General features: G+C 37.2%; 3 protein-coding genes across 3 annotated transcripts in view; 2 read left to right on the top strand and 1 right to left on the bottom strand.

Annotated features, from left to right (window-relative positions):
• The window catches only part of LOC117987958 (zinc finger protein 484-like), a 40,668-nt gene extending 26,360 nt beyond the window's left edge, over positions 1-14,308 (bottom strand). Inside the window, exons 1-6 of the mRNA XM_069502684.1 lie at positions 14,005-14,308; positions 13,694-13,808; positions 13,143-13,341; positions 11,574-11,740; positions 10,454-10,647; positions 6,116-6,302 (exon numbers count right to left, since the gene is read on the bottom strand). Of these exons, the coding sequence (XP_069358785.1) occupies positions 6,116-6,302; positions 10,454-10,647; positions 11,574-11,740; positions 13,143-13,341; positions 13,694-13,718 (772 nt within the window). The 5' untranslated portion in view covers positions 13,719-13,808; positions 14,005-14,308. The remainder of the gene's footprint in view (positions 1-6,115; positions 6,303-10,453; positions 10,648-11,573; positions 11,741-13,142; positions 13,342-13,693; positions 13,809-14,004) is intronic.
• An 805-nt stretch (positions 14,309-15,113) lies between these two features.
• r-l (rudimentary-like) lies at positions 15,114-19,181 on the top strand. Its single transcript, XM_034975045.2, has 4 exons — positions 15,114-15,400; positions 15,700-16,174; positions 16,924-17,393; positions 18,592-19,181. The coding sequence occupies exons 1-4, from the start codon at positions 15,254-15,256 to the stop codon at positions 18,922-18,924; spliced, it is 1,425 nt and encodes a 474-aa protein (XP_034830936.1). The 5' UTR covers positions 15,114-15,253; the 3' UTR covers positions 18,925-19,181.
• An 843-nt stretch (positions 19,182-20,024) lies between these two features.
• Wdr81 (WD repeat domain 81) overlaps positions 20,025-22,992 on the top strand; it is a 28,921-nt gene continuing 25,953 nt past the window's right edge. Inside the window, exons 1-3 of the mRNA XM_034975047.2 lie at positions 20,025-20,302; positions 20,379-21,270; positions 21,983-22,142. Of these exons, the coding sequence (XP_034830938.1) occupies positions 20,096-20,302; positions 20,379-21,270; positions 21,983-22,142 (1,259 nt within the window). The 5' untranslated portion in view covers positions 20,025-20,095. The remainder of the gene's footprint in view (positions 20,303-20,378; positions 21,271-21,982; positions 22,143-22,992) is intronic.

Here is a 22,992-nt window from a genome sequence, read left to right as displayed (position 1 = left end):
TTTAACCGACTTCAAAAAAAGGAGGAGGTTGAAAACCTTTGATTAGACTGTGTTTTTTTATTTTTAGGGTTCCATACCTCATAAGGAAAAACGGAACGCTTATAGGATCACTTTGTTATCTGTCTGTCTGTCAAGAAAACCTATAGGGTACTTCCCGTTGACCTGGAATCATGTTTGGTAGGTAGGTAAAGGCATAAATCCGAAAACCGTGAATTTGTGGTTACATCACAGAAAAATAAATTAAAATGCGTTCATGAACAAATATTGGTATTTTCAATTTTCAAAATTAGATAACTAAGACCAAGTGGGGTATCATATGAAAGGGATTTACTTGTACATTCTAAAACAGATTTTTATTTATTTTTATGCATAACTAGCTGCCCCGGCGAACTTCGTACCGCCTAACAGTCGATTTAAATTTTTCCCTCCGTAAGAATCATCCTCGTACTTCAAGGAATATTATGAAAAAAGAATTTGCGAAATCGGTTCAGCTGTTCTCAAGATTTGCGATCAGCAACACATTCAGCGATTCATTTTTTTTTTTTTTTGTGTATTTGAAAGTAATCAACAGCGTAAATACATAATTATTATTTAAATTTAAATCTAGGTATAACAGAAGGCCAAAAGAGATTACTTAAAATTATAATTAAAACTATTTTAACAGAATAGATTTAGAATAAATGTAGGTATATACAATAATAAAATTACAAGAGTGTGTGTATGCTTGTGTGTGTGTATGCGTGTGTGAGTGTGCGTGTGTATGTGTGTGTGTGTGTAAGTGGGAGTGTGTGATTGCATGCATATTTTATATAATATAGAGATTATGTTTTTGATTTATCGTACAAAATGTCGAAAAAATACGACTGGAATACGGAACCCTCGGTGCGCGAGTCTGACTCGCACTTGGCCGGTTTTGTTGGGGATAATAAAGGGTGGGGTCTCATGTCCTTCCCTATCTATTGTATGTACAAAACACAAAAAAATGTTTCTACCTGTGTCCGTTATAGGCTTTGAAACCATCCAACCGATGGACCCCAAATCAGTTTCATTAGAAAGGCAATAATGCAAAGATGGTTTAGACCACTAAACAATGCATTAGGCACATTCTTTTTTTAGCGTTGTTTAGCGTATACGCTAATAAAGTTATATTATAGGTTTCAGAAGTTAGTTTACTTTGTGTAGAGCAGTCAAAGGAGCTTAGGCATCGCTTTCCATCAACAAGCTTAGTTTGTACTTTGCAGTATCAAAAGAACCATTGGCCATGTCGGAACTGTGATCGTTAAAGTGTGCCCGGAGGGGCCTAGCTAGTTATGAGCAGCCGGCTAGGCGTAGGTCGATATCTAGGTCGTATGGAAGGGATGGGCCCGGCCTGTTGACTCGTGGGCCTAGGCAAGCCCGTACTGCGATATTTTAGCGCGTGGTTTTTCCCGCAAAATTCTGTAACATGCAAATTGTATGAAGCTTTTATTTATAACTCTAGCTATTCACGCGTTCGAAAAAACCGATAGACGTTGGAGCCTCAAGAAGCTAAAATGGCGCGTAAGCGCGTATACCATACAAAAAATAAGGGCTATTTCATACAAAAATCGTCTATGAGGCTGTCAAAATTGGACATTATGTTGTAAGCAAAAACGAGTTGCAGGTTGCATGCAAGCTGCAATTTATTTTTAAGAATGCCGCGGAAGTGTCTAACACGTAGTACTACATAGAGGCTGTTGGACGTAACTTGTAAGTAACGGTATAGTTCGTAAGTATAAACATTTATACGTACCTAACCTTTAAACGTGAAAGGACGCTAAATTCCTTTAGAGACCTTCTCTCGACCCACCCAGTAGGTAAGTATGGTATTATGGAAGAGGTATTCTGAAATGTCATCCCTTGGGAGATCAAAGGATAAGGGGGAAGGGGGGCCTACGGATACCAGCCTGAACCTTGGAATTTGTATTACTATAGGTCTTCTGCCCCGACCGTTACTTATTGTACAGATAGTATTTAACGAGGGTTATGAAAATATGAAACTTTGGACGAACGAAGTCTACGGAAATAATCATTTGTTTGTTGTTTTGAATGTTCGATAAATAATCATTTTTAGGATTCCGTACCCGAAAGTTCCAACGGACTAAGGGATGATTTATGCTAACACGTGGCGAGCGCGAGCTGTGCCACGTACGAGGCGCGAAACATCACGAACATTTTATATGCTTAACTGTGTGGCGTCCGTGTCTCATCAACACGGACGCCACACAATGAAGCAATCATTCCTTAGCCTCTGCTGTCCGTCCGTCTCATGAACCGAACGCAGAGTTGGAATTTCCACACTATTTCTATTACTGCTATAAACTTTCAGAATTGGGTATTTGACTAATAATTTATTTTTGATGTACTTCATCAAAATAGATTATTTCTCAGTGATTATTAAATAGAGGGTCTTCTAAAATACATAAAATCCACGTCCTTTGTTGGTTTTAAGTGTAATAACCATTTTAAAATATTGATTAAACTAAAAAAAGCACGTCAAATGATTGTGACGTCACGCACCGGTATTTCATAGAATCTCGCATACTAAGCGCGCGTTTTGACGTTTGATAAAAAGTTACTGATTTGACTAGTTGTCAAATACCGTATTTAGTAACAAAATTGTACAGTGACATTTTGACTTTTAGCAAAGTTACCCAATTGATCCTCACTGCGCAAGAGTCGCGGCCTTGCGTGTATGTCGCGGGTTCGAATACCGGTTTGTAATGCAACACTGATTTTCGTTTTATGGGCACATAAGTATGTACCTGTTATTGCAAACTTGTACCTTCCACAAGTTAGCAATATTTATTTATTTATTTATTTATTATTATTAAAAACCGGCCAAGTGCGAGTCAGGCTCGCGCAACGAGGGTTCCGTAATACAGTCGTATTTTTTCGACATTTTGCAGGATAATTCAAAAACTGATACATAAAAATAAATAAAAATCTGTTTTAGAATGCACACGTGAAGACCTTTCATATGATACCCCACTTGATATAGTTATATTACTTCGAAAATTTAAAATACTAATTATTAGTTCATGACCACAATTTAATTCTTTTTGTGTGGTGTAACCACAAATTCACGGTTTTCAGATTTTTCCCCGAATGTCAGCTATAAGATCTACCTACCTGCCAAATTTCATGATTCTAGGTCAACGGGAAGTACCCTGTAGGTTTCTTGACAGACAGACAGACAACAAAGTGATCCTATAAGGGTTCCGTTTTTCCTTTAGTGGTACGGAACCCTAAAAATTTCCCTTACAAACTTTCATCCCCTATTTTATTTTACCACCCTTAAGGGGGTACTTTCCAAATAATTTATACAGGTTTTTATTATTTAAAGCTTGTAAGCTGATTGCCGAAAACAATAGGACTTTCATATAACCTTCCACCCCATTTCACCCTCTTAGGGGGGGATTTTCGTAAGATCCTTTCCCCCTAGAAAGAACCTACGTTTCAAGTTTCAAGTTAAAATAACGATAATTAAAACTTTTCTATACAAAATTTTCGCCCCTATTTTACCACCCTGTCGATTTTCACGCATCTAACTTCAAAAACATAGGACTTTCCAGGTATTTGTTCTGAGGGACTTTCATACAACCTTCGACCCCCTTTCGGCCTCTTAGGGGGAGAAAAACCGTTTCTTAGCTGACACCTACGTCCTAGAAAGAACCTAACTTCTTTTAAAGTTTTAAAGCTTTATAGTTCCTTAGATTTCGTGATTAATCAATCAGTTAGTGAGTGGTATATGAGTACTCTTATTATAAATACGAAAGTGTGTTTGTTTGTTGGTTTGTCCTTTAATCACGTCGCAACGGTGAAACGGATTAACGTGATTTTTTGCATGGGTACGAGTATAGATAAATAAATGGAGAGTGACATAGGCTACTTTTTATCCTGGAAAATCAAAGGGTTCCCACAGGATTTTTTAAAAACCAAATTCCACGCGGACGAAGTCGCGGGCATCAGCTGGTAAGATATAGATATAGATGGTGCGCGTCACCATCACTTTGCGATCGTGTCGTTAAATACCAAAAGGATACAAAGACGCGGGCAAACGAAGGTTAGAAAGAAAAAAAAATCTAATACTGGGTGCCTTTATTTTTAGTAAGCTTTTTTTGCGCGAGTTTTTGAGACAAAGTTTTTTGTACGTCTCTCCCAGAAAAATGTCTCGAGGCGGGCTAAGGATTCTGCCCCTTTGTCGAGTTTGGGGAGGGGAGTTTTTTGTGATATCTACGAAGCGAAGGACAAACTATGTAAGGGTGGGTATTATCGTTGGGAAATGGTAAAGATCGGGATCAGGCCCGTTTATCTTATCGTATAGTTACATATCTAAATTATATAAAAGTAGAAACTGAGTTAATAGTCATATCAAAGTAAAGTTCAAATAGATAGGTCTAGAAACCTAATATCTTGCATGTAGATTTTGTCTATGAGCTCCCACTAATGCTCGAGCCACATTAAGGTTAACGTCAATGCCCAACAAAGCCATAATTATCGCGTTTATTCCGCCGATAATCAACGCGAAAAGTGACTGGCCACACTAGAACGGTTAATGTCTAATGGATTGGGGTTAAAATCGTCTAAAGCCAAACGGTAATGTAAACTGCCTTTGTAAAATTATCGCATTAGGTCGTGGATACACCTACGGTTAACAACCATTAACGCGTTTATCAACTGTATTTCCCGTTAATGTAGCCGGAGCATAAGAAAGAATTTTGATAAATAAATCGCGGGAAAAAGCTTCTGGTAGCTAACTATTATAAAAATTAAATAAAATTAAAGGCCGGTTTAATTATTAACCTACATAGTTACTACTTGTGTACAGTTAGTAGGTGGTAAATACTACTCGTACCTACTTAGTATAGGTTCGTACCTAGGTACTCAGTATAGTATAGGTATTTATTTATTTATTTTATTTTTATTTTTCATGTACCAAAATTGTAGTTACATAGTAGTAATAAATTAAGTATGAGCATAGTTTTTTTAATCTTTTAAAAAGAGGACCAGCCTGGCTGTCCAGCGCGGAAATGCAGCCTTCTTGGCACCATTTCACGTAGGCATGATTTGTACGGCAATTAGATAAGTTTTTTGTAATATTGTAACATTATCAAAGTATAATGTTAAAGTGAAACGAATAGCAGAACGTTTGCGACCTTGTTCGTAACTCGTAGGTAAGTAGTGGGTCTGATACCGGTTTGCGCAACGCTGCCTCTCGCCTAATGGGGGGAACGGTCAGGCAGGCGAGGTGAGCTTACGACCTTATGGCTATATCTGAGCTACTTCTCTACATAGTCTACACTAATATTATAAAGAGGAAAACTTTGTTTGTATGTTTGTTTGTTTGTACTGAATAGGCTCAAAAACTACTGGACCGATTTTAAAAATTCTTTCACCATTCGAAAGCTACATTATCCACGAGTAACATAGGCTATATTTTATTTTGGAAAAAAATAGGGTTCCGTAAGATATTTGGGTTTTTCGGACACAAGGTGTAATATTATATAAAGAGGTAATGTCGTTAAGTTTGTTTGTAGGGGGTAATCTTTAGAACTACTGAACCGATTTTAAAAATTCTTTCACCAGTAGAAAGCTACATTATTCCTGAGTGACATAGGCTATACGGGATCTTTAAAAACCTAAATCTACGCGGGCGAAGCCGCGGGGATCAGCTAGTATAAAATAAAGTCGCTTCCCGCGTCTGTATGTATGTATGAACGCGTAGATCTTTTAAACTACGCAACGGATTTTAATGCGGTTTTCACCAATAGATAGAGTAATTCAAGAGGAAGGTTTATAGCTATAGTTTAATTCTCAAAAAATTAGAGATCCCTAGAGAAATTGAAGTAATGTGAATTAGGTCGGAAAAAATCCTCTCATTTGAGAGTTTCCGAGGCAATGACACCTCAATGACACCACATTAGTATCTACGTTGCACCCATGCAAAGCCGGGGCGGGTCGCTAGTATATATATATATACGTGTAACTTTCCACTGCAATCCATATGTGTTGCCGAGGAAGAATTGCTTAAATATTTGCCCATGTTAGTGTACCATTACACGACTAACACGTAGGACAGAGAAAGATGACTCACCTTTCCCGCACTGCCCGCATATGACCTCCTTCTTTTTATGCGTCCAGCTGTGTATCTTGAGGTGGTCTTTCCTCTTGTAACTTTTACCACATTCGGTGCACATGTGCGGTCTCGAACTGTCGAACACCCCGAGATCCTTGGGAAAATCCTGGGAGTAGTCCGTTGAGGAGTCATTTCTTTCATCCATCTGGAAGATAAAACAGCCTTAAGAGATTCGAATGTAGTACACATTTTTAGGTAACTTAAGTTAGGTAGAATATTAGGCATATAAAATTTGATTTTAGTAATATGTTAATTAAGTTAATCTATATTATAAGATACGATAGGGATGTCATGTACATAGTGTATAAAAGCCCTTTAAAAATAAAGATTTAAAAAAAAAACTAAGCTCTTTTCAACACAATCCCACAAAAAAGGAGTGTAATTAGTACCCTTATTATAAATGGGAAAGTGTGTTTGTTTGTTGGTTTGTCCTTCAATCACTTTGCAACGGTGCAACGGATCGACGTGATTTTTTACATGGGTATAGATAAAGACCTGGAGAGCGGCATAAGCTACTTTTACCAGGAAAATCAAAGAGTTCCCACGGGATTTTCAAAAACCTAACTCCACGCGGACGAAGTCGCGGGCATCAGCTAGTATTGTATATATTACACTCCTTCGTCCGTCCTCGTTCATGTAAGTATACATATGTAGGTATGTGAGTTTCTTTATCTAAATATATAAAAGGAAAAGGTGACTGACTGACTGACTGCCTGATCTACCAACGCACAGCTCAAACTGCTGGACGGATCGGGCTGAAGTTTGGCATGCATATAGCTATTATGACGTAGGCATCCGCTAAGAAAGGATTTTTAAAAATTCAACCCTTAAGGGGGTGAAATAGAGGTTTTAAATTTTTGTAGTTCACGCGGACGTGTCGCGAGCATAAGCTAGTTCCATTATAACTTTCAAATGCCTGAACAGATTTGGTTGTATAGGTATATCATCAGAATTTCAGAATCATCCCGAGTTACACTGGCTTAAATATTTTTTTTGAAAAAAAATTAAATGTGTTACCGTTTAGTTCGTTTTTTGGCAGGGCAATCGAGTTTTTAATTTTTTTGCGTCTTGTTATGGATATCCAGGATATCAAACTTACTTTTTTTGATATATTTCAGGCTGTTGTAACGAAGACCTTAAGAAACATGGCGGGAAACCTAAGTTTTTACAGTCTAGACCCTACGTTTTGACCTAATTGCCAAGTCCTTATGTTTACACCGAAACGCCTACCAGTCAGACAAAAGGGAATTAATTTTGTATGACTGTATTACATAATCTTGCATCTTAGATGTACTTAATGAGAACTGCATTCAATTCTGGCCTCCCACATGTACAGGGTGTAACCAGAACGCTGGCAAAAAAAAGTAGACAGGTGATGTACTGATAATAACTGATATAATATACCACAAAAAATCCTATAATTTTGTAAAAGTTTACGATAATATATATTACAAAAAAAACATCGGACTGACGTTGGAGGTCGACGAACGTTGCGTAAGTAGGCCACTCGGAGTCGTGACCCGAGTTTTGCACGCTAAACATTGCGGGTTTGAAAAATAGTAAATCACTAAAACTGCAAAATGAATCAAATGGTATTGGATTGTGTTTAGGTAGTATAACAATAACGCTTATTTTTTGCTAGCGTTCTGGTTACAACCTGTATTGGACAGTATACTTAAACCGTGTGTAGAACAGGTCGTATTAGTTATAATAACCGGTATTGAAGACTTAGCGTGCTCACCGAGGCACGAAGGGGGGAAGCATCTGGGGGAGAAATACCTATCTACCCACGTACTACCTACTCAAAATACGAATAATTTAGTTACGCTGAAGTCGAGAGCCCTTTATAAACAAAATTCAATCTTACCTACCTAACACTTAAAATTTTGGGTCTTAGAACCCAAGAAGTCATTTGGGGGAAACGTGTTTGATGAAAGTAAATTTAAGCCTCAACGGTCAATAGGTCAACGGTTAGACAGGAGCGGACTGAATTCTGAAAAGTCGGTAGTTCAAACCATCCGTTGCACTATTATCGTACCTACTCGTATAGTTTACGTATTAGTTGGAGGGGAAAGGAGAATATTAGTCATAATTAACGTGGCTAATATTCTTTTAAAAAAACGGCCAAGTGCGAGGGTTCCGTATTACAATCGTATTTTTTCGACATTTCGCACGACAAATCAAAAACAAAATGCTTAAAATATAAATAAAAATCTGTTTTAGAATGTACAAGTAAAGCCCTTTAGGTATAATATAAACCTTTGCCGGTATGATATTCTATATAAACCTGGTAACTATGTCAGCAGGCTTCTCTAGCTCGAGGGGATAGGGTGGGTCTTCCCCCTTTCCCCCTTTGGAACCATTTTGGTCCGACCCGTGTTCGGGTTGAATTCTCCACATATTCCAGTCGAATCAGGATAAAAAGGTCCAGAAAAAACCTTACGGAGGATAAAACAGGAAGGGTACATTTACAATTAGAAGGATTATACTTCATACGGTGCTAGTTGATCCGCCCGGCTTTGCTTGCTGGAATTTTGAAAAATCGGCGATGGCGTGTTTTCATAAAGCCTTGAAACACTTCTTTAATGACCAAAAGCCCAAATGCCAAAAACTTTCATTCCTTATTTTAATTCTCAGGGGTTGAATTTTCAATAATTGTGAAACACGCATTTTTAAGGTTTCGTACCTCAAAAGGAAAAAATGAAACCCTTATAGGATCATTTCGTTGTCTGTCTGTCTGTCTGTCGGGTCTGTCAAAAAAAACCTATAGTTCCCGTTGATCTATATTCTAGAATCATGAAATTTGGCAGGTAGGTAGGTCTTATAGCACATGCCGGTGGATTCAAGCGGCGCAAGACCGTGGCGTGTGGAAGTCCCTATAAGAGACCTTTGTCCAGCAGTTGACGTTTGTCAGTTGATAGTGAGATGATAAGCAGAATGACGACAATAGCGTCACGAAAGGAACTGCCCGAGGTACCTATTTCCTGTCTTTCATAACAATGATAATAATATGTTGATACGCTAATTTCTACAATTATAGAACACAATAGAACAATAGTCTATATCTGCAGCTTAGTACTAGGTTGCTAAAATCTTGTGTAGTGTCGACTATAATGAGAATTTAGAGCCTCAATAGCTTAACCGGTAAAGGAGTGGACTGAAAACCGAAATATTCGACGGTTCAAACCCGCCCGTTGAACTATTGTCGTACCTACTCTAACCAGGAATAACCAGCTCTTAGCTTTAAGTTGTGATGTGTGGCACAATGGTATAAATAAACGTCTTTTCTTTCTTTCTTTCTTTCTTTACTCCAAGCACAAGCTTGACGCTTAGTTGGAGAGGTAAAGGGAATATTAGTCATTTAACATGGCTAATATTCGTTTAAAAAAAACCTGTCAAGTGTGCGTCGGCCTCGCACACGAAGGGTTCCGTACCGTTGTGAAATTTTCAACTCTACCTATTCTGGTATATGAGATACGTACAGCCCGCTGATAAACATACGGAGACAGGCGGAACGATATCAGATTCTTAATAAGGGCGCCAATAACATCTCATTGGCGCCCTTCGTGTACGGAGCCCTAAGAATAAAGTAAGTAGATTGAGTAGATTATATTCGTCAACCAATCAACACTAAAAGGCCATGACATTGTTTGAAAGTCACTTTCAAATATCCTTAATAATGATAAGCGGATTTAAGAACAATCTAAGAATAGAGTTGTATGTACATACTTTGATGAAGATGTGATGAGGATTTATTTGAGGCTTGTTGTGAGTTCAGACTCCATCAAGTAGTTTTTAGGGTTCCGTACCTCAAAAGGAAAACCAGCCAAGTGCGTGGCGGGCCACGCGCAGTGTAGGGTTCCGTAGTCACAATCCTCGAAAAACAGATATAACTCCTTAACCTGTGAACCCTACTTGGCCATGATAGTTTTCCTTTAAAATTGATTATATATACTACTGCTGTGAATTTTTTCACGTTCCTATATTACACTACTATTTGGCTGATGGGGGGAGGGGGCACTTGACTCTAATAAAAATTTACACTTTAAAACGTCATATTTTACAAACGGATCTAGAAATCGAAAAATGATGTTCGCAAACCCACAGTATATTTAAAAGACCTATTCAACGATACCCCACACTGGGGTACACGAGAATAAAAAAATTCATTCGGTTCGGTGAGGGAGATGTTGTTCTGGTCCATGTACTGGAGGATGAACTTGTTGTGCGTTTGAAGGTGCTTCTGAAGGTGATCCTTCCGATAGAATGCTGGTAGAGAGATTATGATACACTTACCTCCATGGATGCGTCACAATGGACCCCACTTTGCACGTTGGTGATGATGGGCTGGATGTCGTCAAAGTCCTCCATCTCCTGCTTGATGTCCATCTCCGGTTCGTTGAGGGAGATGTTGTTCTGGTCCATGTACTGGAGGATGTACTTGTTGTGCGTTTGAAGGTGCTTCTGAAGGTGATCCTTCCGGTAAAATGCTGGTAGGGAGAGAACCAAATTAAACCAACTAATGGTGCTGATTCTAAGTGAAACTAAAATTTAGTGTATTCACATCTTTTTCTTACCAATGTAATAAGAAAAGGACAGACAAACTTAACTTTTGCCTGGAACTTAGAAAGTAATAAAGTACATAATATAACTACAATTGATTAAACTTAAATGGTAATAGATTTGTTATCTTATAAGACAACTAGATGATGCCCGCGACTTCGTCCGCGTGAATTTAGGTTTTTAAAAATCCTGTGGGAACTCTTTACATTTCCGGGACAAAAAGTAGCCTATGTCTTTCCCCGGGATACAAGATATCTCTGTACCAAATTCCATCAAAATCGGTTGAACGGATGGGTCCTGAAAAGCAAGCAGACAGACAGACAGACAAACTTTGGCATTTATAATATTAGTATAGTAGTGTTATGCATACAGTAGGGACGGCGAAAAGTATTATAGTTTGTGTTTAGAGTAGGTAGTAGGTACCTACTTCTCTTTGTTGGATGAATAAAGTTAATGTAAGTGGGTAGATTGCGAAAGTGTATGACAGTCTTAGTATTATTTATTTTTTATTTATTTATTTATTTCTACACAAAAAAAAAACCACATTATTGGTTTCTTCGTGCTCGTAAGGGCTTGGCGGCTTGTCTGAGCACTGCACATTCCTCTGTCGTTAGTAGCTACTTAGTCTAATATTCTAGGTACATTGTGCATATTATGAACATAATGTAGGTAGTTTTAAAATAAAATATGTACGCGTAAACAAGTTTCCGTTTCTGCATACGAGTTGGAGTTCATGTTGGCACTCCTCAGTGAATACATATTCTAATGGTGAACTCATGTGTTTGATTTACTAATCCAAACATATTAAGTAGGTAGGTATCGTAAAGCAGTTTTAATAATGGAAGCAACTTACTCCTATCACAAAGTGAGCAGCACAGTGCCTTGTCTCCTTTATGTATTGAGCTATGTATGTTGAGGTGCTCCTTCCTCTTGAAAGCCTTGCCACAGTCCGGGCAGATGTGAGGACGGTATTCTGTATGCTCCTGCATGTGTCTATCTAGATGCTCTTTGCGTTTTAGACTAAAACAAAATTTCTTGTCAAGAACACAAGAACAAAGTTTCTTCCAATAAAAACTGTTAAGTATAAACTAAATTCTTTGGACCGATTCTTAGGTACATATACATATGTATATATAAGATCATGTATAAGATTAGATTAACATAATATTACTTACTAGCTTAGGCTCGCGACTTCGTCCGCGTGGACTACACAAATTTCAAACCCCTATTTCACCCCCTCAGGGGTTGAATTTTCAAAAATCCTTTCTTACCGAATGCCTATGTCATAATAGCAAATCTGCATGCCAAATTTCAGCCTGATCTGTCCAGTAGTTTGAGCTGTGCATTGATAGATCAATCATTTAGTCAGTCAGTCAGTCAGTCAGTCAGTCAGTCAGTCAGTCAGTCAGTCAGTCAGTCAGTCAGTCAGTCAGTCAGTCAGTCAGTCAGTCAGTCACCTTTTCCTTTTATATATTTAGACTAGACTAGATGATACCCGCGACTACCTGCATGGATTTAGGTTTTTGAAAATCCTGTGGGAACTCTTCAATTTTCCGGGATAAAAAGAAACCTATGTCCCTCCCCGGGATGCAAACTATCTCTGCACCAAATTTCGTTAAAATCGGTTGAACGGTTGAGCCGTGAAAAGCTAGCAGACAAAGAGACAGACACACTCTCTCCTTTATAATATTAGTATGGATTAGCTTCACTCAACATAGTTTAACAGGTTGCGAAGCTGAAGTGGCAATGGGCAGGGCACATAGTTCCTACAACCGATAGACATTGGAGTCCCAAGGTGCTGGAATGGCGACCTCGTACCGGAAGACGCAGTGTTGGAAGACCCCCCCACTAGCTGGACGGACGACATCAGACGAGTCCCAGGGAGCCGCTGACTTCAGGCGTGTGGAAGTCCCTACAAGAGACCTATGTCCAGCAGTGGACGTCTATCGGTTGATGATGATGATGATGATGAGCTTCACTGATAGGCTAGATTGGAATTTTAGTAGTGTACTGCTGTTCTGTCATTAACATTACAATTAATCAAATTTAAGGATACTTCTCTGCAGCACTACCATTCTTCATCTTAACTAAATATTATAAGCAAGAATAAAAACCGGTCAAGTGCCAGTTGGACTCTCATACACCATCATATACGAAATAACTTTTTATTTTTTGGGGATATTACCACAAATTCACAGTTTTCAGATTTTTCCTTCAGGTACTTGTGCTAAAAGATATTGCAACTTACCAAATTTCAAAATTCTAGGTCAACAAGAAGTACCTTATACATTTGATTCCCTTGACAGGTCTTGATAGACAGACAGACAACGAGGTGATCCTATAAGGGTTCCTTTATTTCTCTGGAGACATGGATCCCTAAAAAGTCACAGGCATCAGGGAGTAGGTATCAAATAATACTTACCCAGTGCCACATACAACACACAGGTATCTGTATGTATGGTAATGTGAGTAGAGATGCAACTCTAGCTTCTCCTTTTCATCATAACATGCAGAACATTCCATACATGTGAACTGTTTCACTCCCTCCTTGGTGGTTATGGTTGCCAACTTTCCCTTCGCTATTAAGGCCTTTTTTAACATCAACTCCATGGAGTCTGAATCTAGTATAAAAAACATAGACTTTTATTATAGAAACTATTTAGTACCAATTACCAAATACATATGTTTTTTTTACTATTTACTTATTTATTTCTGTTACTTTTGTAATTTTCTAACAAACAAAGGTGAAGCTTATCTCTTTAATAGAAATTTCTTCCAGCTTCTCTGGAAAGTGGGTAACTATTAGTTATAGTGAAATGATTAACATAATTTCTAACTACTTTCAATTATTGGATTTAAGCAAGTACTTACCTATTAAGTAATTTAAAATTAAAAACATTTAAGTAGTAAGTACTTGTAACTTTTATTTGACTGTACAAATTTATTTCTTCAATGATTTAAAATGTCCATTACCTTCTAGTTGATCTTCCAGGGACATCGAAGTAACTTATTTGAAATAAGTATTAAAACTTTCTCAAAACAGATACGAAAAAATTACGAGGTCACAGTTTCCCACACTTGCGCGGCGCTTTATTGAAGTAAAAAAAAAGAAGTTGAAATAGCAAATCCCTTCCCCTACCGTTCGCAACCGCCAAAGGCTCCCCTCCGAATAGGGTGACTACCCTTTGTCTACCCTTACTACCCCTACGGAGGGCGGGGGACCCCACTTTAGTCGGTTTAGGAGGGTGGGCTAAATTTTGCCACGACATCGATTCAAAATCTACCTGAATTCTAAACAAACCAGCTTCACTAGCACAGACATTTCTATGATTATTGGCACAATTTATAAAGCGAAAGTTTTCTTGATATTTTTACACTTGTACACTTAGTTTTTACGCGCGAAAAAGTTCACAAAGAGTCAATTTCATGTGTTGAAAATGTCTTAGCAACGTCGTTTTCACATCACGCGCATATTTCAACTATGGTTATAAATTAGGTGATAGAAAAGTCCTTGTTTAATCACACTTTAATAAGCTAACAAAACAAAAACGCACAGTGGAAAAACGTCATTCGCCCGGCGCTCCCTCAAATTCAATTTGAAAATAATTTTGTGATTGAAATTGAATGAATGAGTGATGGTTGATGATGATGACACATGACAGTTCCAAATTTTCATTCATTCCTGCTGGAGTAGATTCCGTTCAAAAATTGAAATAAAGAAATATTTAGACGGCCACAAGTATTTATAAAAAAAATCTTGTATTGAAAGTGTACAAAATGTACAAGTGTAAAATATCATGCCTCTAGTTTTTGACTTATCTTGAATCTCTTTTTTAAACTGTTCATGTTTAGTCACAGATCACTACCTATTAAACTAGTCTGGGTTTAAATTTTTATTGGAACTTTCAAGTAAGCTTTTGGTATAAATTCCGCAAATTGCTAATGCGCGTGGTTGCCATTTTAGTAACGTCAGCACTAGACTGAAGTTTCGAGCTGATGGTATATTTTTATTTCGGTTGACGTCAAAATGACGTCATTTCGATGTTAATGAGACATGGTTCCAGCGCAATAACAATTTGCGGGACTTATAACGTGCCACTATATTAGGGTATTTTGACATTTTCAACATATTCTCTAAAATTGAGGAGATTTAATTTGCTGGGAGCATTTGATCTACAACCACGTCCCCTGTCAATGTCATTCGAGTGCCAAAAGATCCTTGTCGTACTATGTTTATCCTTCCATCACTTCAGCGGGTGACGAACCGTGTATACGCACCATTAGTTTATCATCGTGCAAGGATTTCAAAACGATAGAAATATCATTCGTTCATAGTTGTCAAATTGACACATGACAAGTAACATTTCAAGTTTCGTTCATTCTATCATTCATATTTAGACAACTTAATTTTTTGAGGTATTAAATCTTTATGTTATGATATTTTTCGATTATTTTATTTAAATAATTTAGATACAATATTAAAACAAAAGAAAAGAAGTTAAATAATATTTTTAAAGAAAAACAGAACTAGAGATGGATATAAATCATAAATTAGAAGAATTGGCTCTGAGTTTGTATCGAATAGATGCGATAAAATTTGGTGATTTCATGACCAAAAGTGGAATAAAAACACCTGTTTACTTCGACCTGAGGGTTATAGTGAGCTATCCGGACGTCATGGTAAGGATTATTGTATTTATTATGTGATGGAATATCAATTTCACCACTGCACAATTTTTAGGTTATGTTTACCTTTTAGAACGTTGTGGAGTCGTTATCGCTTATCGTCAACTGATTAATGACCACAGCTCGACATAAAAGAACAAAAAGTATATGGGTCTCCTGTAGAGCTTTGTGGCGCTTGTATTCATTGACTCCCTGCAAGTTTGATTTCATCTATCCACCTGTTGTGAATATAAAATTATAATAATAATATAACTTCATTAGCTGACACCACAAATATTTGTTTCCCTCTCCAGGAATTGATATCCGATTTACTGTATCATTACGCGATCAAAGACAGTAAATACGACCATGTTTGCGGTGTGCCATATACCGCTTTACCTATCGCCACTCTATTGAGCGTTAAAACCAAGAAATCCATGTTGATGCGGCGCAAAGAAACCAAGTCATACGGAACTAAGAAAGCGATAGAAGGGCATTATAAACAAGGAGAGACGTGCCTTATTATTGAAGATGTTATAACCTCTGGTTCCAGTGTTATGGAGACGGTTACCGACTTGAAAAAAGAGGGTTTAAACGTTGAAAATGCAGTTATAATATTGGATAGGGAACAGGGTGGAAGGCAGAATCTAGAAGGGAACAAAGTACAGATTAAATCATTGTTCACTATGACTGAATTGATCAATATACTTGTGAAGAATAATAAGATAAGTAAACAGATGGGAGCTGATGTGATTAGTTATTTGAAGGATGTTCAAGCACCTGTAGTAGGTTAGTGTTAACTGTTATGGCTTATAATGTACTTCAGATTTCATAAGAGGAGCTGGCAAACAAAATGGTGTAATTGCATGAAATAAAAATTTACAGAAGGAGCAAAAAACTGAATGGTAACTGTTAAAACTTTACTGCAAATATACCATTTTTGCCGAAACTATGAACTCTGGCCCCAATTTTAGCACAGTTTTAGGCTGTTTTGCTTGGAAATGAGTTGAAGTTTGTATTCAATGATTGAAATCTTGAACTTTGGATACAATTGCAGTACAGTTTGAGGCTCTTTTGCTTAGAAATGAGTTTAGATTTATATTCGGTAGGCCAAAACCGCCCAGATTAAAAAAAGTTATTTTGATCAAAAGAGTAACTACAGTATGCGGCCGAAAGTAATGTACATTGGTCTTTAGAATGACATTTCGGCTTTGTAGAGCGTTGTCTCTGTCATTCATACCTATATGACGTTTTGTCGGTCTCAACGACGGAGACAGTGCTTTACAAATTTGCTATCTCCTTCTAAAGGTTGATGTACATTACTTTCGGCCGCGTACTGTACACAGTTTTGTTCACCAGCTCCTCATATATTAGCTGTTATTATATTTAGATTGGGCTGAATTTTTATATCTGTTGAAAAACAATAAATTGAATTGAAGTTGTAAGGTAGTACTGTTGCTTAAAGTACCTAGTGAAAAGGTGAAAATTATAAAACATCACAATCAAATACTTTATTTATGTGTTGTTTTAACTTTCAGTTCCTGAGATAGACAGAGCATCTCTTCCTTATGAAAAAAGAGCAGAGCTAACATCAAATTTGATAGCAAAACAACTCTTCACCATCATGGCTACAAAGAAAACAAACCTATGCATATCCGTAGACCTCACTTCGTCAACTAAAATACTGGATTTATTAGGCAAAGTCGGTGAACATGTATGTTTAGTCAAAACACATATTGACATCATAGAAGATTATACAGACAACTTTATAGTTCAACTAAGACAATTGGCTCAAAAATATAACTTCCTAATATTAGAAGATAGAAAGTATGCAGATATTGGCAATACAGTGGCATTGCAGTATTCTAAAGGGTTATATAAAGTTGGTGAATGGGCTGATTGTGTGACCGTACATTCTTTGCCAGGTGAAGGCATATTGAAAGCTGTAAGTGGTTCAGCAAAAGATGTCAATAAAGGAGTTTTTCTGTTGGCTGAAATGAGTAGTGAGGTATGGTTATTTTTATTAACTTGTATGTTGTAAAGTATAATGGATATAATTGCTAGGAAAGTAGGAACCTCAGCATCAAATGATTATTACATTGTGATCATCACAATTCCCATGGGCTGAATTTATGGTATCATCATCATCATGATCAACCCATCGCCGGCTCACTATAAAACACGGGTCTCTCAGAGTGAGAAGGGTTTTGGCCATAGTCTACCACGCTGGCCATGTGCAGATTGGTAGGCTTCACACACCTGTGAGAACATAATGGATAACTCTCAGGCATGCAGGTTTCCTCACAATGTTTTCCTTCACTATTAAAGCAAGTGATATTTAATTACTTAAAACGCACATAACTTCGAAAATGCATGCCCGGGATTGAACCCCTGACGTCCGATTAGAATGCAGACATCCTAACGACTAGGCTATCACAGCTTTTTTAAATTTATGGTATAGGTGATACCCAGTGGCGTGCACAGGGTTTAAAGCCAGGGTAGGCACTAGTTAAGTAGGAGCCTGTTTACTGGCAGGTCATTATGAAAAATATGCATTGAGCTATTCAACTGGGGTAAGCAGTGCATTTATGCCTCTATGACCTGCACGCCACTGGTGATACCAAACTTTTTGAATGGTTTAAAGTGGTGATGAGTTGCATTGCATTAGCATCAACAAATATCAGCAGAAAGTGGGAACAAAGCATAAAACTGCACATTCCACATTCGCTCTGCCTATATTCATCACTGTTAAAGACTTTGTATAATATTTTGTGTGTAAGCGAACTTATCAGCACTCAAGGAGTTTGGCGTCACCTACTCTTGTCCAAACTTTGTAATATAACAGTGGCACTGATTCCATTGTTTTTCTCTAAACTAAATTTAGAGTATCTCCATCCTTTTCTTTTTAACAATGCTAAAAAGGGACAGACCATGAACTTTGCATTCAAAGACTAAATTTTAGTGCACGCTACAAATTTAAACAGTAGGCTCGCGACTGTGCGCTAAAATCACGGGTTTTACAATCTAAAAATAAAATTTTAAACTGTCAAACTGCGTCTGTCCTTTTTATATTACATTAGTAAGAACAGTATGCGAATACTCTAAAATTAGGTTGTGCTCAGAATCAGTGCCATTGTCTTCTAATTGGATTTCTTTAACTACCTTTGCAAAACATGAACAGATGATGATTATTTTTTAATTTTCAGGGAAACCTCATCACTCCAGACTACACTGAAGCAACAGTAAAAATGGCAGCCAAATACCCAGAATTGATAACGGGATTTGTTTGTCAAAATAGAACCACATTCAAGGACCCCGGCCTCATCCAACTAACACCAGGCGTTCAACTGGAAAGTTCGAAAGATGAACTTGGTCAAGTATATAATACCCCAGAAAAAGTGGTACTAGAAAATGGTGCTGACGTCATTGTAGTAGGAAGGGGTATTGTAGCAGCCAAGAATCCAGAGCTACAAGCTGTTGTTTATAAAGATACTCTGTGGAAGTGTTATATTAAAAGAATTTCAGGCAAAATTGAATGAAGAATTATGTTTCATGTTTTGTATTCACATTATTTTTGCTTTACATTCTAGTAATAAGAGATTGAAGAGAAGTTAGCTTTTTTGAGATGTTTTTGTATAGTTTAAGAAGCTTTTATCAAGTGTTTATCAGAATTTATTAAATAAAAAGGTGCTAAGACTGTCCCCCTGTTTGCTACAGAAATATTAATATACATTCCAGTTCAACGTAAAGAAGTTTATTTTTATATTTTAAAATAAAAGAAATTAAATTTAAACAAGCATTTTAAATTTATACTAAGGAATATTCCATTGTGGTCAATTTACCTTTGTAAGTTCTCCATAATGGAATAAGACTAACTAGGTAAATTTTTTTTTTTTTTGTTATTAATTAATAATTACAATATTTGTTAATTAATTAATAACAATGTAGCTTGTAATACCTAAATAATTATTGTTAATTAAAATCAATTTCAAAAGAGCAAGAATTCAGAGCGTAATCAGTTATTAAAAAAGTTAACAGTATTGCCAGCTTTAAGAAAAATCCCGAGATCAAGGGTAACTAACGAGGTACAGAAAACGATAAAATCCACAATCCAAAATTAAAATTATGTATAGATTCAAAACTACTACATAATATGAAACAGGTATTTCATAATAGTTAAAATTGTTACATTTTTAGTTTTCTAATATCACTAAGAGTAGAAAATATTATCAGCATGCTAAAAGTTTAATTATACACTAGCTTATGCCCACCACTGCGTGGTCGTCTGCGTGGACTAGACAAATTTCAACCCCCTATTTTACTCCCTTAGGGGTTGATTTTCAAAAATCTTTTCTAAGCGGATGGCTAACTTATAATATCTAGTTAACTATCTGCTTGCCAGATAACCCGATCCATATAACTAGTAGTTTGAGCTGTGCGTTGATAGACAGTTGATAATCAGCTTTTCCTTTTGTATAGATAAAATTGAATATTTTAGCTATTTAAAAATATTTTATTCTATAATCAGAAATTTATTAAACGAAAAATATTATATATTCTGAATTTATGGAAAACGCAGACGTGGGAGATAAAATTATAATGTTGACAACATTATTAAATCGATCTGTCACAAAAAATGTCATGTCCAAAAAATAACCTCGACTCGAGTCTCGAAATAAAAAAAACAAAACAAAGAAACCAAAACGAGAAATGGATAAAATATCTAAAGAACTAAACATAAACAGTAAAAATATTTTTGTGACTTCATCACCGACAGTGTTCGCGGTCGTCGTCCACAACACTTGGTTAAGGAAGTGGTTGAAAAACGTTGAAATTGATAACTGTGTAAATAACTTGGATTTTACTTTGCAACCAGGTGAAAGTGTACCTTATCCGTGGAAAAAGATATTTATTAGGGTATGACGGTGTCCTAACGGTATATTATCGCATATTTATTACAGTAACTAGTATTTATTTACAGTGTTTGTTTTAGGTGCTAGATAAAAAGACATCGAAAGTTTTACCTTTGCCTCGATATAAATTAAATGAAACGAATGCAGAAACGCCTCTTACGTTCTCGCAATTACTCCAGTATGTATCACAAAGCAATCAACGGAACTTATGGAAGGAATCTTATAAGAAATACTGTCAAAACGATAGCAACAAGGAAAGTACCATAGTGAACCTTTTAGAACACGATCAGCTATTAACAGAAGTTCTAATAAGATTGTACGGCTGTAATATAATTAGAATAAGGTCTGATGGCAAATTTACTGAGTACAAAGATGTTACTGGCAAGCAGGTGTCTAAGTCATACGATACCCATGCCAATTTATTAGCAGCTATGTACGTTTTAGAGAGTGACAATAACTATTTTGTAGTGTACAGGGGACATTACGAGAATAATTTACTAGATTGCCTTAACTTCAGTCCACATTTAATAGATAAGACTTATGCTAGAGGTTTACTCATTGTTTATCAATTGTTGAATGTTGCTAAAGCTTTGTGTGACCGAGGCCTTAGTTTGGGAACTTTAACTCTACGAGATATATATTTGTCGGAGGATTTGTGGCTGCAAATAATACCACCGATAGTAAACAACATACATTGTCTGGATCCGTCGTTGATATGTGAACAGAATCGTAGTAAACAGAGTACGAATCAAAATCAACCAATTCACAATCAAAATACACCTAGAACAGGTGAGGAATGGTGTTGGCGCAGTGATGCAGTACAGCTGGAGAAGTTATGTATGCTCTGGGTGAAAGGACGGATATCTAACTTGGATTATTTGCTACATTTGAATGTCCTTGCTGGTAGATCCACCCATGATCCTCAGTCACATTTTATGGTTCCGTGGGTCACTGATTTCAGTTCCAGATGTGGTAAGATTACTTCTTATTACTTAGTTGAGACTTGTATATATATATATATAACTATCTGCATGGATTGAGATCTTTAAGAATCTTTAAAAAAAATCTGGGTTAAAAAGCAGGCTAAATCATTCTCCTAATCTTTAATCATATCCATAAAAACAATCACATTGATCTGTAAATTGCAGTTTGATTGAAGGACAAATTGACAAACAAACACTTTCGCATCAACAATTCTAGTAGTGATTTTATGACTGACTAGCGTCCCACCCCAGCTTCGCATGGGTAGCTCATTACAATTTTCGTAGAAATCTCAATTTTTTTTGAAATAAAATATAACCTACTAGCTGATGCCCGCGACTTCGTCCGCGTGGATTTAGGTTTTTAAAAATCCTGTGGGAACTCTTTGATTTTCCGGGATAAAAGTACCCTATGTCACTGTCCAGATCTTAAACTATACCCATGCAAAAAATCACGTCGATCCGTTGCTCTGTTGCGACGTGATTGAGGGACAAACCAACAAACAAACACACTTTCACATTTATAATATGGGTAGTGATGTCACTTAGGAATAATACATTATTGTATTGTAACAAACCAACAAACAAACACACATTTATAATAGGGGTAGTGATTATAAGATACTCGTACTGCCATTATTTTTAGGTTTAGACTTTAGACTCGAATAATAAACAGCTTCCAGGAATTGGTATAATTTCCGCAGGTCGCAATTGGCGTGATTTGACCAAGTCTAAGTATCGTCTGAACAAGGGCGATCGTCAGCTGGACATGACCTATGACGTCATGAGTACTAACGGCCAGATCCCGCATCACGTTACGGACGCATTATCTGACATCACATGTTACGTTTACTTGGCACGCAGGTAAGGAATGGACTTTTAAGGCGGAAACAATCTACGGGACGCAGTTGACAGATAGGTGTGTTCTGTCGTTAGGGACTGGCGGAGCCAAGTGCCCTGCACTACCGCGGGTCTCCTGAACAGGGACGCAGCTTGCGAGATATCTATCGGACGTCCGAGCGTTCAAGGTTACCTCCGCTACTTACGTCCGATAGATTACACAGTTCAGTGTGCATTTTATTATCCAGAATCGTATAAGTCGCGACGGTCAGCCGCGTCCGATAACTTTTTTCCTCCTTCTCCTCCTCCTTCATTTTTATCCGAAATTCGATCGTACGAAAAGTCACGAACGATTCCTTCAAGTTGGTACTATGGCAGTACTAACGATGTAAGGTCTTACGTACGATTAACTCGCATCCAGTGTAAGCCTAAGCACTCCCATAGTATTTGAGGGGTCGGGATCGTTCGTGCCTTTTCGTATACGTGTTCGCTCGACCGAATTTCGTATGATAACACATGCAAGCCTTAGATTCTTTGAATATGCTGTTTGTACCTTTTGTATGATTTAGTAGGTAACCTATGGTTTTGGTTTCACAGAGTAAAAGTAACCTACCTACTACATTTATTTTCAAGATAATATGCTACAGTCATATACCTAGTGCGCGATTGCGGTAGAATGACAGCTACAATGTCACGATCGCAATCACCTCTGATTGGTTGACGCTCGCTCACTATTGGCTACAATGCATTGTTGTAACAAGAATAGCACAAATTCAACCAATCACAACAATTGAGATTGTAATAATGATTGATGCAGGTCTTACGGAATCGCCCCACAGTTGAGCCCCGAGCATGAAAACCGTTCCCATATACC

Source organism: Maniola hyperantus, chromosome 13, assembly GCF_902806685.2.
Source record: "Maniola hyperantus chromosome 13, iAphHyp1.2, whole genome shotgun sequence".
NCBI lineage: Eukaryota > Metazoa > Arthropoda > Insecta > Lepidoptera > Nymphalidae > Maniola > Maniola hyperantus.
Note: the sequence above shows the minus strand (reverse complement) of the source record. Positions and strands in the feature narration are given on the sequence as shown.

Excerpts from the sequence above, each read along its gene's own strand:
- r-l (XM_034975045.2), top strand. The coding sequence starts at position 15,254 with ATGGATATAAATCATAAATTAGAAGAATTGGCTCTGAGTTTGTATCGA. Across the intron at positions 15,401-15,699 it reads TGAGCTATCCGGACGTCATG|GAATTGATATCCGATTTACT; the intron begins GTAAGGATTATT and ends TTCCCTCTCCAG. Across the intron at positions 17,394-18,591 it reads TGGCTGAAATGAGTAGTGAG|GGAAACCTCATCACTCCAGA; the intron begins GTATGGTTATTT and ends TTTAATTTTCAG.